We start from the raw sequence: 17,332 nt of genomic DNA, 5'->3' as shown, positions 1-17,332 counted from the left end.
CCACCTGGTTCTTCCTGCTCTCCAACTACTAGTTGAGGATATAACTCTATATATCTTGTACATATAATCTTATTTGCAGGTCTTTTAACCCACATTTCAAAACATCTTGGTATTACCATTTATCTTCACCTTTGCTCCAACCTACAGTGACTAAGTGGCTTTTCTTCTTGCAAAGAATAACCCCTCTCATTGTACATTTACTCCCATCCCCTCCTTCTCCAAGAGGAGATCACCCACAATCCTTAGGCCTCCCCCTCCCCCCAAATCTCTAATATCTCTGTATCTACTGGTTCCATCTTTACTGGTTTTCTTCACCAGTATCATTTTCTTGATTATGAAATATTATTTTCTTTTCTCAGTTCTTATCCTCCCGATTAACACTTATTCCCAACTTGTTCTGAAAATGTTCTCTTCCTTGAGTTTTAAAAATATTAGTCTCAAGAACCATTAGATAGAATTCCTAATCCCCATATTTTTGTGCACCTGCATTTTTTATTTCCTTCACAGGCTAATTGTACAATATTTCAGAGTCCAATTCTTTTTATACAGCAAAATAATGGTTTGGACGTGTATACTTATTCTGTATTTAATTTATACTTCAACATATTTAACATGTATTGGTCATCCTGCCATGGGGGGGCGGGGGGAAGGGGGAGAGGGAAGGAGAGGAGGGGAAAAACTGGAACGAAAGGTTTGGCAATTGTCAATGCTGTAAAATTACCCATGCATATAACTTGTAAATAAAAAGCTATTTAAAAAAAATTTTTTAAAAGCTATGCTGGAAACAGAGATATATATCTTATGCTTTGGATAAATGGAAGTATATTAACAGATTATAATAAAGAGCTTTTTAGTTCAAAAAAATATTAGTCTCTCCTCTTCTACCTATCTGTTCCTTTTTTAATAGATTAAATTTAATTGATTCTTTAACTACTCATCATTTGAACATCTCCCATAAATAAATATTAAATATAGATATATCAGGGCAGCTAGGTAGCACAGTGGATAGAGCACCAGCCCTGAAGTCAGGAGGATCTGAGTTCAAATCTGGCCTCAGACACTTAACACTTCCTAGCTTTATGACCCTGGGCAAGTCACTTGACCCCAACTGCCTCAGCAAAAGACAGATACATAGATAGATAGATAGATAGATAGATAGATCTATTAGTCCCAAGACTCTGCTCCAGGAGAGCCTCCTCCTCTCTTGATGCCTTTGGTCATCTTATAAGCTCTCTTGGAATGAGCTATCAATTACATGCAGATAACCCTCAGATTTATATATTCAAACCTAATTTTTCTCCTGGGTCCTAGGCTAGCACCAATAATTATCTTTTAGATGTTTTAAGCTCAGTATGTCCAAATGAGGACTCATTATCCAACCCTCATCTTTCCCCTCTTCTGAATTTCCCTATAAATGGTGACAATGTGACACTCCTTCAGTCTCCAAGGTTTACAAACTTTGTCATCCTCAAAACATCTATCCCATTCACCCCACACACCTAATAAGTTGCCAGGTCTTTATAATTGTTTTCTGTACTACATTTCTCACTTGGTCCTTGTCAACTTTATAATCCGCTATCTACAGATGTCAAGCTATATTCCTGAAGTACAGGTCTGATCATGTCAATTTGCTCATCTGAAAATCATCAGTGGTGCCAAAAGTAGTAGCACATGCTTGTAAACTATGCTGCTGGGGAGGCATGGGCTGGATGAGTTCAACAATCTACTCTCTAGTAGAGCTAAAACTGTTCTTCCCACTAAGTCAAGTACTGACATGGTGAATCCCCAGCAATAAGGGGCCATCAGGCCCACTTAGCAAACAGATATGGTCAAAGCTTCCATTAACAAACAGCAATGGGGCTGAGGCCACAGGTGTGGTTGTACTTCAAGAAAAACAATATAGTGAGGCTCGGTCTCCAAAACAAAAGCAACTTAAAAGGCTCCATGTTGCTCTGAACAGGACATTCCAGGCTTATTGCACATTACTTCCCTTAATGTACTTTACATTCCAACTGATGTGGCCACACACTCCATACAACATCTTCTAAGGCAGTTAATTCATCTGCTTTGCCAAATGGTTCCAGTGATGCCCAATCTAAGAACAAGTAAGACTCAAGAAGGTGCATGAGGATAATCCAGTATTGAGGTTTAGGAAAGGATAAAGGAAAACAATACAAAGGAGGACAAGGGATTCAAGGGCAGAAGAGATAATAAAACAGAACTATATAACCATATCATCAAGATTTTAAAATGAGGAATGTGTGGTCAGAAAGGGCAATGGACAGAAAAAGAAGAGTGGGACAGAGTTACTGAAAGTTAAAGACAAGAAAAAGTTTGGAAGGAGAGATGAAGAAATGCTAAGAGCTGCAAAGGTTAGTCAGGAATATTCTGACTAATTTCATATTTCCAGATTATGGAGGAGGGATGCTTGGAGGTTCAAATGTGATCAAAGGCCTGACCAGTCCTCATAGGACTGCAGCATAATGAAGATGCCAGACATAAAAGTTGGAGAAGTCCATGAATTAAAAGGCCAGGATATCAAAGAGGCCATCTGAAGTCACAAAGTAAAACGACAATGTTTAGAGTAGAGGTGAAAACTGAGCATAGCAAAAATACACAATGACTACAAACAGCAAATCTTCAAACCACATATTTTTCACATTTTAAAAAACTGAAAAATATTTTTAATTAACTGTATACAGACTTTTCATGAACAGCTCCTAAATAGAATTTAGTATCTATCGTACAAACTAGACAAAGGTAGAGTCCAACTAGGAATTCTAAGAAGAGTAATGACCAGCTTCATTAAGGCACTGATCTCTTAAAGTAATAAAACCTATTCATACCAAATGACTTTCAAAAACAATCAAAAAGCATTCTTTGCCTCTCATTACCCTTTTGCCAGAAACAGGGACGTCCAATTACAACTAATGATACAACATCCCCCCACAATTAAAACAGAACTTGTCAGGGCTTCTCAGACACTGTGGAACAAAGAAACTCAAGGTTTGGTTGCATTCAGAAATCTGGAAGCTTATGAGAAAGTTCATCCAGCCACAGCTAAATACTGTGGTTTGGTTCTTTTTTTTTTTTTTTTTTTTTTTGGCCCCCCACTTCTTATATTTGACTTTCTTCTCCTATTTTTAAAAGGTTTCTGAAATGAGCACATTTAACAGACTTGGGATCTATGAAGATGTGGGTGTCAATCTCACCTCTGTTACTGACTAGCTACTTGATCTTAAGTAAATCAATTCCTTCTCTGAAACTCCCCAACTTCATTGTAAAATGCTGGACCTAGACCAGATTATTTCTAAGGCTCCTTCCAACTGGGGCAATCAATGCATCTATGACTGCCCATGTACAAAATGAAAAGGTTGGACAAGATATTTAATGTTCTCAGAAGCTTTGAAGTTCAACGAATTTTCAATTTCCTAATGACACAATAAAGGAATTAGATTAGTAAGGCCAGGAAAAAAAAAAATCAAGCAAGGGATTTAAAAAATGATCATGTAAATGAGAGCTGTAGGAGAGAGAAAAAGACAGGGAGAGAAGGGGGGAGGGAGAGAGAAAATGACGAGGGGAAGGAAAGAGGAGAATGGGGGAGTAAGTGTGTATATGTGTGTAGAAGTTCTGATGATGATACTGTTTAAGTATCATTCTTGAGCAAAATTTAGAAATTATTTTTCAACTTTGCATATGTAAAGACCTAGGCTGATTCAACAACTACTGAACATTAGGAGTTTCCCCTTCCAGAAGGGATGATAACAACTTTATTGCCTTTTTAAGGTTATCAATTCTTGACCTTCAGAACCAAAAGAAAGAAGAAAGGTATTATCCAAGACAATAGATAATATAAAAAGTATCTCAATTTGGCTTTGCAATACATTATCTAAGGTATTTATAGAGGTAATTAATATCCCTCTAATTAAAAGTCATGGTTGTCATAACTTTAACCCCACACAACACTGACATAATATGCAATTGTTAAATATTTCTTACATCTTATGTTAGATTCATTTTTAATTATATACTCTAAAGAAGCTGGGTCACCAAAACAACAAGAAAAAACCTGACATCAACCACGCAGAGTGACAAAGCAAATGTCCAAGGGTAGAAGAGTAAGCAACATGCAAATTCTTCATTATTCACTTTGAAAGCATGGGAACATGATACCAGTATTCAAAAGTCTTTCAAAAATATGAAGGGGAATTACTGTTGCTGTGCTTGGGACTAGAGAATATAAAAGTAGGATCAAAGGCTAGAAGCTAAAAAGATGCAAAGTTAGACTGAATTTCAGGGAAAAATTCTTACCAAGTGGAACATGTTACCACAGAGAGCTGTGTGTCACCCTTCTTGGATGGCTTTTCAATTAAAAGCTTGACCACCTAGCCAGTTCTGTTGAAGGTATATAGGTATGAATCGGGGTAGGCAGCTGCTGAAGTCCTTTCAAAATCTGAAACTCTTTGGATTTTGTGACTGAAATCATGGGTTCTAGTTGAAACGAAAAGAGCTGGCAGGGATTCTGAGGTTTTTAGATATTGATCTCTGAGCTAATTCAGTTTCAATTGATCAAGGATGGACAGAAGCAGCTACACCCAAAGAAAGAACACTGGGAAATGAATATAAACTGCTTACATTTTGGTTTTTCTTCCCGGATTATTTATACCTTCTGAATCTAATTCTCCCTGTGCAACAAGAAAACTGTTCGGTTCTGCACATATGTATTGTATCTAGGATATACTGTAACCCATTTAACATGTAAAGGACTGCTTGCCATCTGGGGGAGGGGGTGGAGGGAGGGAGGGGAAACATCGGAACAGAAGTGAGTGCAAGGGATAATGCTGTAAAAAATTACCCTGGCATGTCAATAAAAAGTTATTTAAAAAAATAGATATTGATCTCTGTTCCTCTTTCTTTTACACGACGCCAATGCAAGTCATTGCCTGGTCTTGCTTCTCTTTTTTCTTTTGCTTTTATTCTAGTGACTGAGGATGGTGGCAGATGCCTGTAAGCCATCTGGGCTTCCATCGTACCTTTCTTTCTGGGATCTGTGCCCCAAGTAGCAGAGCACTAGTTTTGCAGCCTTTTTCTCGCATTCCATTCATTACTAGGATTTAGAACTTTTTAAAAAGCCTTGAAAATTCTGATGAATGAATTTGTTGTGGCCAGCACAACACAAATGAGCTGGTGGTGTCTGAAAATAAGGAGACAGGATTGCTGATAATTCAACAGAGCCATTTATTGAGAGAAATCATGTTGCTTATGTATCTTAAAACCAGATGTTACAATGAAAGACGTTGTTCTGTAATCAACCCTGGTTTCTGTTTTCTATGATCTAACTCTCTGAAGCACGTTGTTACTTTCTAGGGACTCAATCGTCTTTAAAGTTCACAATGCCCCAATAATTGTGCCAGGACTTTATATTTTCCCATGATTTCAAGCTTATATGCAACTCCTGATTAATCTTAAGAGGAGGGGAACAGCCCTCTAAGGCTTCTCTACATGAAATGACCAGCCATGTCCATACAGGACCTATGATAAACTACATACCAACTTCCTGATATTCTCAAGGTGCAAAATGAGGTGCATATGTTTCTGTACATGACAATGGTGTGGATTTGTTTGGCTTAGCTATGCTTATTGGATGTGTAAGACGTTTGGGTTTTTCTTTTTCTTCTTCTGGTTTAATGGAGATCGGGAGAGTTGGGGGAGTCCATTGGCTAGCAATAGTGATGCCAAAAAAAAAAGAGGGCCACAGATTTTTTCAAATGCAAAGTTCAGAAGGAAGTGAAGGCAAAAAGACATTTCTGACCACCAACTAAAATCAAATCAACAATTATAAATTGTCTACCTATATACCAGGCACTGTTAAGTGCTGAGATTAAAAACCAAGGCAAAAAATAGTTCCTACCATCAGAGTCCACACTTTATGGGGGGTGATAACATGCAAACAATTATATACAATTAAAATAATAAGAAAATAAATATACACCCAGTATAAATTGGAAATTACCTCAGAAGGAAGGAAGGAAAAAAGGAAGATTTTTAGCTAACAACCTGAAAAAAAAAAAAAGCTAAAGAAACCAAGAGGCAGACATGAGAAAGGAGAAATCCAAAGACAGCTACTGAAAATGCCTGAAATCTTAAACTGAATCACCTTGTCAGAAAAAAAGAAAAGAGGCCAAGTATCACTAGACTGCAGAGTCTAGGGATGGGAGTAAAGTGTAATAGACCAGAAAGGTAGGAAGAGACCAAGTTAGGGAAGGAGAAGAAGAGAAAAATTCAGGAAGATCAAACTCAATGGTGTAAAGAATACAGGTAAGAAGAGATATAAGGCAAAGTGACTAGACTGTCTAGTGAGTTGACAAATTCAAATAAAAACTGATCCCTACAGGCTGTATAATTAAGGACAACAAATGTAATATTACATTTGTATTTATTCTGTTAAACATTTCCCAATTATATTTAAATGTAGTTCAGCTTATGCTTCCAAGTCCACAAGCCAAGTCTGATACATTTGTTAATTTTGGTCAAGCATGAGTCAAGCAAGGGCCTAGCCAGGATGGTTATGATACCGTAACCAAGATGTCATAGGAGAAAAAAAGGCATATATAAGAGATATGTGATATTCTCAGGGTCACACAGCTAGGACGTGTCTGAAGATAGATATAAATCCAGCTTTTCCTCAAACTATTTGCTGGCAAGTGATTATCTTAGGAGAGTGAAAGAGAATGAAGAATCAAGGATGTTACCCAGTTTGAAAGGCGAGTGTTGGGAGGCTAATGGTGCCCTCAATAGTAACAAAGAAGTTAGGAAGAAGGGAGAGTTTGGAGGAAAAGGTATGGGTCCAGTTTCATACATCCTGAATTTATGGTATCTATAGAATATTCACTTCAAGATGTAAAGTCAGAAGACAGGTTAGGGCTGGATATACATATGAATCATTTACATATATAATGAATGAATACATAGGAGCTATGAGATCACCCAGAGAAATAGTATACAGGAAAGAGAAGAACAAGCATGATGGAATGTTAGCATAGGGTTGGAGAGGAAGCCAATAGTGCACATGATATGAAGTGGTATCTAGAAATTATTATATACTTTTTTCTCATTTTTAAAGGCTTTATCATGAGAATTTCAATGTAATTCAGCAAAATATATAGAAATTTGCAAAACTTAAAGCATTATACCATTATGCACAAATATCATTTTTAATCATACTTTTCCAAATTTTTATTTCAAGTTCCAAATTCTCTCCTTCCCTCCACCCCTCACTCATTAACTGAGAAGGCAAAAAATATGATATCCATCATACATATGAAGTCATGCAAAACATTTCAGATTTACACATCAGTTAAGGAGAGAGTAAACAAAAATATTCTTGTATCTGGACTCAGAATTCATGAGCTCTCTCTAGCATTTTTCATCATAAAATTAATTTGTCACAGATTATTGTACTGATCAGAGGACTGCCATCTTTCACAAGTGACCATTGCTACAATACTGATGCTTTTGTCATTGTTGATCAGTTGTTTCAAACATGACCCCACTTGGAGTTTTCTTGGCAAAAACACTATTGTGACTTGCCATTTCCTTCCCCTAGCTCATTTTATGGACAAACAGCCAAAATGGACAACCACAAAGGAAAAGTCAAATGGGGTTAAGTGTCTTGCTCAGGGTCACATAGCTAATAAGTAGTCTGAGATCACATTTGAACTCATGTATTTGAATCTTCCTGATTCAAAGCCCAATGCTCTCTTCACTGTGCCACTTAGCTGCTCTCCTTGTTCTCTTAATTTGTTTTGGATCAATTCATATAAGTTTTTCAGGTTTTTAAAAAAGTATCATCTTTTATCACTTCTTTGAGCTCGAGTATTTCATTATAATCATAAACTACAATGTGTTCAGCCATTCCCCAACTGAGGAGCAATACCTCAGTTTCCAATTCTTTCTCAATATAAAATGAGTTATGAATATTTTTGCATGTGTGGGTGCTTTTCCTTTCTTTTTGATCTCTTTGGGATATAGACATAGTTGTAATGTTGCTAGGTAAAAGATTACGCACAGTTTTATAACCTCTTGGGCATACTTCCAAATTGTTCTATATATGGGTTGGAACAGTTCACAGTTGACAGTGCATTAGTGTTCTGGCCAACCATATTTATTTGTTAAACTCAGCCACAAAATAAGATTTTTTATCTCCAATGGACTGAACTTCAAAAAATCTAATTGGTCTTACTGCTTAGATCAATTCAGTGTACTATATTACTACTAAATCCTTGCCCACTGAAACTTTACTCATCCTTTAAGACTCAGCTCAAATGTCACTTGTTTCACAAAGTCTTCACTGGTGACGGGGTCGGATTAAGAACTAAAAGATGCCTTAGCAATGAAATAGTTCAGTCTAAGATGCAAATCTGGATCCTGTGACAGCTGAAATAAGCTTTCCTTCCACTAAATTCAAGTAAATGAAAGCTACCTGACAACAAAAGCTGCTTTGTTTTTATATCCCTAATGCCTAGCAACAAGCCCTGCACATAGTAGGCAGTTGATAAATCAGTGTTAAACTGAATTATAACGTTTTCTTTGTATCATAATTACTCACTGCCTAGAATGCAATAATTTCCACATTGATAGCTTATTTACCCTATTAAGATATACCTTTGAGAATGGAAATGAAGTCTTGTATCCTGTTCAACCCAGTCTCACAAAAGAGTTCCTGCTATTATTAAAGAGAGTGAAGCAAAATGATTTTAGCCAGAGATATAAGCAATCCCATAAGTCCATCATGGGAACAACTGTATATGAAGCTAAATTGAATTTAGACTTGAAGAGACGTTTCCCAAGAGTATCAACTGAGCTAATGACACATATTCATCTTTGGGATTAGCCTTTTAAAAGCTTTAGGGTGCTACTTACCCGTTCTTTTAGATTCATCCAGTCCATCTTCCAAACTCTTCCCAGCTCCTATTTAAAAATAAAATCATAAGTTTAACTGGTTTACATGAAATAACTATAAAATACTCATTTTCAAAAGTAAATCATTTTTCTTTGAAGAATGAAGTCAGCTGCATCACGGACCCCTAAGACCCTTACAATGAACATATGCAATAGCAAAGCAAAATTTGGAGGATAAGTTAAAGAGGATAAAAATTCAAAGATGTTAAAAAGAAATGAGTTATCCAAAATCTTGACTCACCTACTGAGGTCTTAGGATCTGATAGCTCCCTACTCATTAAATCATCTGGGAAAATCTTCCCCTTTAATTATATAACAGCAGAAAAGAAAGAGGCTCAAACCAGCTTTGACTAACCTTTCTGTTTTCTCAGATCACTTACTATCATCCTCTCTTTCAGCTAAAGATGACCAAAAAAATCAAAAAATCCCTAGCTATTTATCATACCTACCTGAGTCCATTTCCACAAATGAAAATCCATAACCTTAAGTTCAAATTCCTTAAAAAATAATATACCTTATTTATATGGCTATTTAAGGCTTTGCTCACAATGGCTCCATTTTAAAAACAAAGAAACAGAAGCTCAGACATGTTAAATGACTTGCCTATGATCACACAGTTGATAAGTTTTGGGGCCAGGATTCAAACCAAAGTACCACAGTTTTTCTACTATATCACAGGTGTCAAACTTAGGCCCACGACCAAGTGGTATGTAAAACTTCTAAGTGCAATTCAACCAGATTAAAATGTAAATAAAAAACAGAAAATGCTTAGCTAAAAAAAATTACAAAACAAATCATGTTAATTTGTGGTTTTCTATGTCAATATACAGCCTCCAGAGATCCTTTTTCAGTTGAGTCAGATACCACTGCACAATGCCATAGTGTTTTCACTTAGGTTTTGGTTCCAGCTTGTAATTTTATCAGGGTAGAGAATACATACCATGCACAGCTGAGAAATAGGCATATGCTTTTCTATTCCCATTCTATATTCTCTAGAAGTCTATCATATTTAACTTTTCTAAATTTCTATCTATGACCTTAGCTTTTTATTCTTAATTTTATGGTCAGATGTAAGGAGCTCTGCTTATCTGTTTGAGACAATGATTGAAATCTTTAGCATTTTTACATAAGCTGAAGCATAATAGATTCTGTTTTGTCTCATTTTTTTTTCTGTTTTGAATTGTATTTCTTGTAAACATTTATGGGATTCTGGGTTCTAATCCATTCCATTATCTACCTATGTTTTATGAGCATATTCATCCCATTCGTTCATAAGTGTGATCAAGAAATAGGTATTTTTCCTCATCCTATTTCTCTTAAAATTTTTCCTTCTCATTTTTGCCTTACTCTTTCGTTATGAGTTTATTTTACTTCTGACCACTGTCTCCCTTAATCTATCCTTGCTCTTATCTCCTTCCATTCATCATCCCCAGCCATTATAAGTCATCATCAGAATTTCATTATTCATTATTTCTTGATGTCTGTTTGGAGAATGGCTAAACATGTTGTGATGAATCACTGTGATAAAATACTATCATGCTTTAAGAAATGACAAAGGGGGTAGTTTCAGAAAGAGCTGAGAAGACTTATGTGAACTGATACAAAGTTAAATCAGGAGAACCAAAAGAACACTGAACACAGTAACAGTAATATTGTAAAAATGATCAACTGTGGAAAAACTTAGCCACTTTGAACAATACTATGGTCCAAAACATTTCCAAAGGACCCATAACCTCCACAGACGGATCTAATGAAGTCTGAATGCAGACTAGAGCATTTTTTTTAAACTTTCTATGTTTCTTGCATTTCACTGTTTGTTTTTACCACATGACTAATATGGAAATATGTTTTCCATGACTTCACATGTTTTTCTTCTCAAAGAGTGAAAGGGGTTGGGAGGGAGAGAATTTGGAATTTAAAATATTTTATAAAATCAATTTTAAACTAAATAAATGGACAGACAAATAAAAATTATTCTTTGATATGTCATGGATATTAACTTCCATTTGACCAATTCAAATACTCCAGTTTTCATCAATAAGACTTTGTACCAAACAAAATTAATACAGAGAAGCTTTAAAAGGAAACAATAAATTGGGAAAACACTTTTACTGTTAAGGGTTCTGATAAAGGTCTCATTTCTAAAATATAAAGAAAACTGACTCAAATTTATAAGAAGTCAAGACACTCTCCAATTGATAAATGGTCAAAGGACAGAACAATTTTCAGATGAAGAAAATAAAACCAATTCTAGTCATACGAAAACATGTTCTAAATCACTATTTATCAGAGAAATGCAAATTGAAACAACTCTAAAATACCACTACATATCTCTCAGATTGGCTAAAATGACAGGAAAAGATAACGATGAATGTTGGAGGAGATGTGGAAAAACTAGAACATTGTTGGCGGAACTGTAAATGGATCCAGCCATTCTGGAGAACAATTTGTAACTATGGTCAAAAAATTATCAAACTGTGCATACCCTTTGATCGAGCAGTACTTCTATTAGGCTTGTATGCCAAAGAGATCTTAACGGAGGGAAAGGGACTCACATGTGCAAAAAATGTTTGTGGCAGCCCTTTTTATAGTGGCAAAAAATTGGATATTGAATGGATATCCATCAGTTGGGAAATGGTTGAATAAGTTATGGTACATGAATGTTATGGAATATTATTGTTCTACAAGAAACAATCAGCAAGATTATTTTAAAGAGGCCTGGACAAACTTACATGAACTTATGCTAAATAAAATGACTAGGACCAGGAAATCATTGTACATGGCAACAACAATATCATACGACGATCAATTCTGATGGATCCGATTCTTTCCAACAATGACATGACTGAAGCCAGTTTCAACGATCTTGTGATCAAGACATCATCGACAACCAGAGAGAGGACTATAGGAACTGAGTGTGGATCATAACACAACATTCTAACTCATTTTGTTGTTATTCGTTTGTATTTTGTTTTCTCAGTTATTTTCTTTCCTTTTTGATCTGATCTTTCTTGTACAGCAAGATAACTGCTATACAAGAATCAATATTGAAAAATTATCCATGCATAGTTTTGAAAATAAAAAGCTTTAATAATTAAAAAAAATAAGATTTTGTACCACTTTTACAAAGCTCTTAATTCTCTTTTGTTATCTTTCTTACATAACTCTCACTTGGATTTTAAACTCATTTTGTTGTCCCTTTAACTCTTCCAGGAATTCTTGCTGGGCTTTTATATAATCTGAAATTTTCTTTGAGGCTTTCCCTGTATACATTTTCAAGTCAGTGTCTTTTGTGGTCGTTTCTTATGCTTCTTTGTCACCACAATAGCTCATTATGGTCAGATTCTCTCTCTTTTTTCTGCTCATTCTTTCAGCCTACTAATGGACGTTTAGACTTTAAGTTAATGCTGGGCTCTGCTCACTTCTTTAGAGTGGGAAGGGAGGGGAAGATTTGAGGGGAAAGAATATCTGGCCTGAGCTTCTGTCCTTTTATATATCCTGCAGCTGCTTATACTGTAATCAAACCTATAATCAGTCTATAATCAAAACCTACAGATTTCCAGTGCTTCTAAAGTTGTATGAATTGAGAAGTCTCCTTACTGTACTCCTGTGCCGAGTTCTGCAAATTGGGTCTATTGCCTTGTTTATATAGGTGAGTTAAGTATGATACTTCTCCATTGTTGGTCCACTAGGAGATCTACGGGTTAGAGCAATTGAACTCCTTGATTCTTGGTCTCCTGTCCAAATTAGTTCACTATAGGCTTATGTTCTATACTAGAAGCTAAAATAAAGTTGCCCCTCTGCACCTGGGCTCAGACATACAACTAAGTTTCTAAAATTTGCTATTTGCTCAATATTTAGCTAGGCCCCATCTCACTCAAGATAATTGCTCTCTGCCATGTTTCTGTGACTCAGAACTAGGCAATGAGTGACAGAGCTGCCAGATGGCACTCATTGCTGAAACAAGCCCTACTTCTAGGGCTCCCTGAGATCTTGTTCCACCCTAGTACTCCTTCTCACTTCCCTTTCAGTCCCTGAACACTAGAATGCTCCTGTCCCCACTACTGCAGGCCCAATGTTCACAGGCCTCTCTGTCTTTCTAAGTTGCCATAGGGTGGAGAAATGATTCACTGTAATGTGTTCCCTTTCCCAATTATAATTTGGTCTGGTCCATTTTATGGGATGTTTTGGAAGTGTGCTGGGTGATCTGAATAAAAATACTTCCTCTAACTTCACCATCTAGTCAATAAAAATTTATTAAGCATCTACTCTAGGGAAAAGATGGCTCAGTAGGTAAAGCACTGGGCCTAGAATAAGGAAAACCTGGGTTCAAATCTAGCTTCAGCCCTCAACTGTATGACCCAGGGCAAGCCAAATTCTCTATGCCTTTCTCATCCAATTTTAGTCCATCTTTTTCCATAAATCCTCAAGAGAGACTTGCTAGACAAATTCTAGTATACAAATATAATGGAACAATGCAATGGTGTAATAAATGATTAATATAATAGACACAGGAAAGCATGGAAAGACTTACATGAACTAATACAAAGTAAAGTAACCAAAATTTAAAAAAAAAACAACACACAATGAATATAATAAATGGAAATAAGACAGTAATCAAAATGAAAAGCTCTGAAATCATAGTCACTAAGCTCAAACTAAAAGTGAGATAATAGAGGGCACCTCCCTCCACATCTTTGCAGAGGTGGGGATCTATGGGTATGAAACACTGAAGACAGTATCAGAGTTTATCAATACATTGGTTAGTTTTGCTGAATTTCACACACACACACACCCTTTGCTATAGGAATAGTTCTCTAGGACATAAGAGAAACAGTTCCATTGGAAACACAAGTTATATAAAACACCAACAACACATATCTCTACAATTTATTTAGAAACATTAAAAGTATTCATTTTTGTGTTCACATGCTATCACAAAAAGTACCAAGTGTTTCCCCTAAATATAAGCTAGCCGCTCATCAATTCTGGGTCCAACTCACTGCCACAGTTACATGAACCAAGATATACATACTACTTATTTTATACGGAGAAAATGGATATTCAAGAGACAGTGGGCCATAGGAGATAAAGTGCTGAGCTTGTTTTCAAGAAGCTGTGGATTCAAAGGCCACCACTGATACTTAGTGACCATGAGTAAGTTGCTTAATATTTCTGAGCTTCATCTGTAAAATGGGGGATAATATCTGCAGTACCTACCCCATAGTACTTTGACAGTCAAATGTATGTAAAGTGCTTTGTAAACTTTAAAGTGCTATAAAAACGTCACCATGTTTTCACAGTCACACAAGTAACTGAACAGTATTAAAAATACAAAATCCTGTTGCAGTAGTTGACTACCAAGCCAATGTTAAGATCATATAAGACTCCTTGATAAGAAGGATACCATCATTCTTATCAAGTGAAGCATAAAAAGAAGAGCTACGGTATCACTAAATGTGTGATGGACGATGTCCTTCACACAATCCAAGTAAAAGAATAAGACAAAAAGGTCTTCACATGCTCTCTTTTATGGATGACATTGTACTGATCACATTAAGCTCAAGAATACTACAAGGGCCTCTTCTCAACCCATCAAAACTGAGAACTGTCACGTCTAGTTACTGTCTTATACTCTTGTCAATATATGACCGACCATATGCTATTTCTTCTGCAGTTCTTACAGCCCATTTCCTTGTCACAACCTCCTCACTCCATGAGGCTGTTCTGTGTATCCCAAAAAGCAGAGCAAAAAAGATAGGACTTGTGTCTACACAAAGACTACTTTATTCCTTCCACTGAGATGCCGGAATTCATGAGATCAACCAGGAATTTCTGGTGCACATATATGATGTACTTGGGAAGGGGTGTGTGTGTGTGTGTGTGTGTGTGTGTGCGCGTGCACGCACACGTGCGCGCCATATTTCATAGTCTGAAAACAACCAGGCCACTATTATCTACCATCCACCCTTTCCCCCAATTTTCCCACAGGCTTGGCAAGCTTTCCATGTTAACTTTGGTTGTGGCTTTTTTTTAGGGACACTCCTGCCTAATTCCCTGAATTAATACATAAAGCAGCATCAGGGGACATTATGTAACAGAATGTATTTATATAAAAGCTATGTGATGGGTTGTTGTCTTGTGTTGAAACACTGTATACCAGATTGCTTCGTCAATGTTTGTAAAGCACCAGGCAAGCGCCAAGAACTACTTGGTTCTCCTTCCCTTGACTGTGTACACAGAAGTTTAAATGGTAATTTTATCAACAGCTATACCCCAATCTGCCACAGTAATTCTCAGTTAAAGAAAATGGGCAAAGACAAAATAAGTGGAGACAAGGGGACAAAGAAAAAGTGTGAGAACCAATGGAGGAAAAAGATGAGCTAAACTGCTTCTCACAAAAAGGACAAGTCTGAAGGACTGACACATGAGACAGCATATCATAGTGGGTAAAGTACTATCAGGGATATTGTGCTGAGCTGACCTGCACTGGGAAAGAAAATGAGATGAAGTGATTTCTAAGTTCTTATCTAAAATCCAAGATCCTATAAGCATCCAAATGAAATGAACCTTCAGGTTCAAACGTACACAATACACTCCAATTTACTGTGGCCTAAAGCATAGTGATGTCTCATAACATATAAGTATGTAATTAGCCTTATTCTTGGTTCTACGGGCTACAAGAGTTCCCTAGCACACCCAAGGCTCAAGCAGCAGCTTCCATTTAAAAAGCCAATGGAACATCTTGCCTAGCAGAATGAAAATGGTCTAAAACTAACATCAGAACTACTCTAACTCAGGACTGTGGAAAGCAATTGCTCTCTTCAAAGAAAAAGCCTTGAATGTAATGAATAGAATTAATCTGAGACACCTAGAAGCAAGTTTATCAAAATCCTGAACAAATTATTCCTTCCCTCCTCCCAATATTTTTTATTTGAAGAAACAGAATAAACAAAAAGAAAAACAATACAAAACAAAATGAAACAAAAGAGAACATTATCATATGACCAGCAAAACATCAGGAAGGATTCAAAATATATAACAAATACCAATTTAAGAAAAAAAAAAATATATATATATATATACACACACACACACATATATAAGTAAAAGAAATTATATCCATTTTGTTCTCTGCTCTGCACCTTATTTACTTTACTCTTTTTCCCACTTTTCATCCCACCACAACCACTCCTAAGCAGGCTATAGTTAAGATATAGATATAGATATAGATATAGATAAAATACATATATACATATATATACATAATATTTACACACATACATACATACACAGACACACATATCTCCCTTTCATCCCACTCAAGCTACATTTAAAAAGATATATTTATGTATACATATACACACATACCTCACATACATGTCTTTTTTTTTAATTATAGCTTTTTATTTACAAGATATATGCACAGGTAATTTTTAAGCATTGACCCTTGTAAAAGCTTCTGTTCCAACTTTTCCCCTTCTTCCCCTCACTCCCACCTCCGGATGGCAGGTAAACCAATACATATTAAATATGTTAAATTATATGTTAAATACAATATACGTATACATATCCATACAGTTATTTTGCTGCACAAGAAGAATTGGACTTTGAAATAATGTAAAATTAACCTGTGAAGGAAATCAAAAATGCAGGCGGACAAAAATAGAGGGATTGGGAATTCAACGTACTGATTCATAGTCATCTCCCAGCATTCTTTCCCTGGGTGTATGTAGCTGGTTCAGTTCATTACTGCTCTATTGGAACTGATTTGGTTCATCTCATGGTTGAAGAGGGCCACGTCCATCAGAATTGACCATCATATAGTATTGTGGTTGAAGTATATAATGATCTCCTGGTCCTGCTCATTTCAGTCAGCAACTGAATTGAACTGATGTTCATGTAAGTCTCTCCAGGCCTTTCTGAAATCATCCTGCTGGTCATTTCTTACAGAACAATAATATTCCATAATATTCATATGCCACAGTTTATTCAGCCATTCTCCAATTGATGGGCATCCATTCAATTTCCAGTTTCTAGACACTACTAAGAGGGCTGCCACAAACATTCTTGCACATACACGTCCCTTTCCTTTCTTTAAGATCTCTTTGGGGTATAAGCCCAGTAGAAACACTGCTGGATCAAAGGGTATGCACAGTTTGATAACTTTTTGACCACAGTTGCAAATTGCTCTCTAGAATGGCTGGATGTATTAAAAATTCCACCAACAATGCATCAGTGTCCCAGTTTTCCCACATCCCCTCCAACATTCCGCATTATCTTTTCCTGTCATCTTAGCCAATCTGAAAGGTGTGTACTGGTATCTCAGAGTTGTCTTAATTTGCATTTCTCTGATTAATAATGACTTGGA

The 17,332-nt window shown here is 36.3% G+C and overlaps 1 protein-coding gene across 1 annotated transcript in view; it reads right to left on the bottom strand.

Annotated features, from left to right (window-relative positions):
- CD99L2 (CD99 molecule like 2) overlaps window positions 1-17,332 on the bottom strand; it is a 110,558-nt gene that overhangs the window by 52,639 nt on the left and 40,587 nt on the right. The window contains exon 2 of the mRNA XM_051968493.1: window positions 8,923-8,970. Coding sequence (XP_051824453.1) covers window positions 8,923-8,970 — 48 coding nt within the window. The remainder of the gene's footprint in view (window positions 1-8,922; window positions 8,971-17,332) is intronic.

The sequence above is a fragment of the Antechinus flavipes genome, chromosome X (genome assembly GCF_016432865.1).
Source record: "Antechinus flavipes isolate AdamAnt ecotype Samford, QLD, Australia chromosome X, AdamAnt_v2, whole genome shotgun sequence".
NCBI lineage: Eukaryota > Metazoa > Chordata > Mammalia > Dasyuromorphia > Dasyuridae > Antechinus > Antechinus flavipes.
Note: the sequence above shows the minus strand (reverse complement) of the source record. Positions and strands in the feature narration are given on the sequence as shown.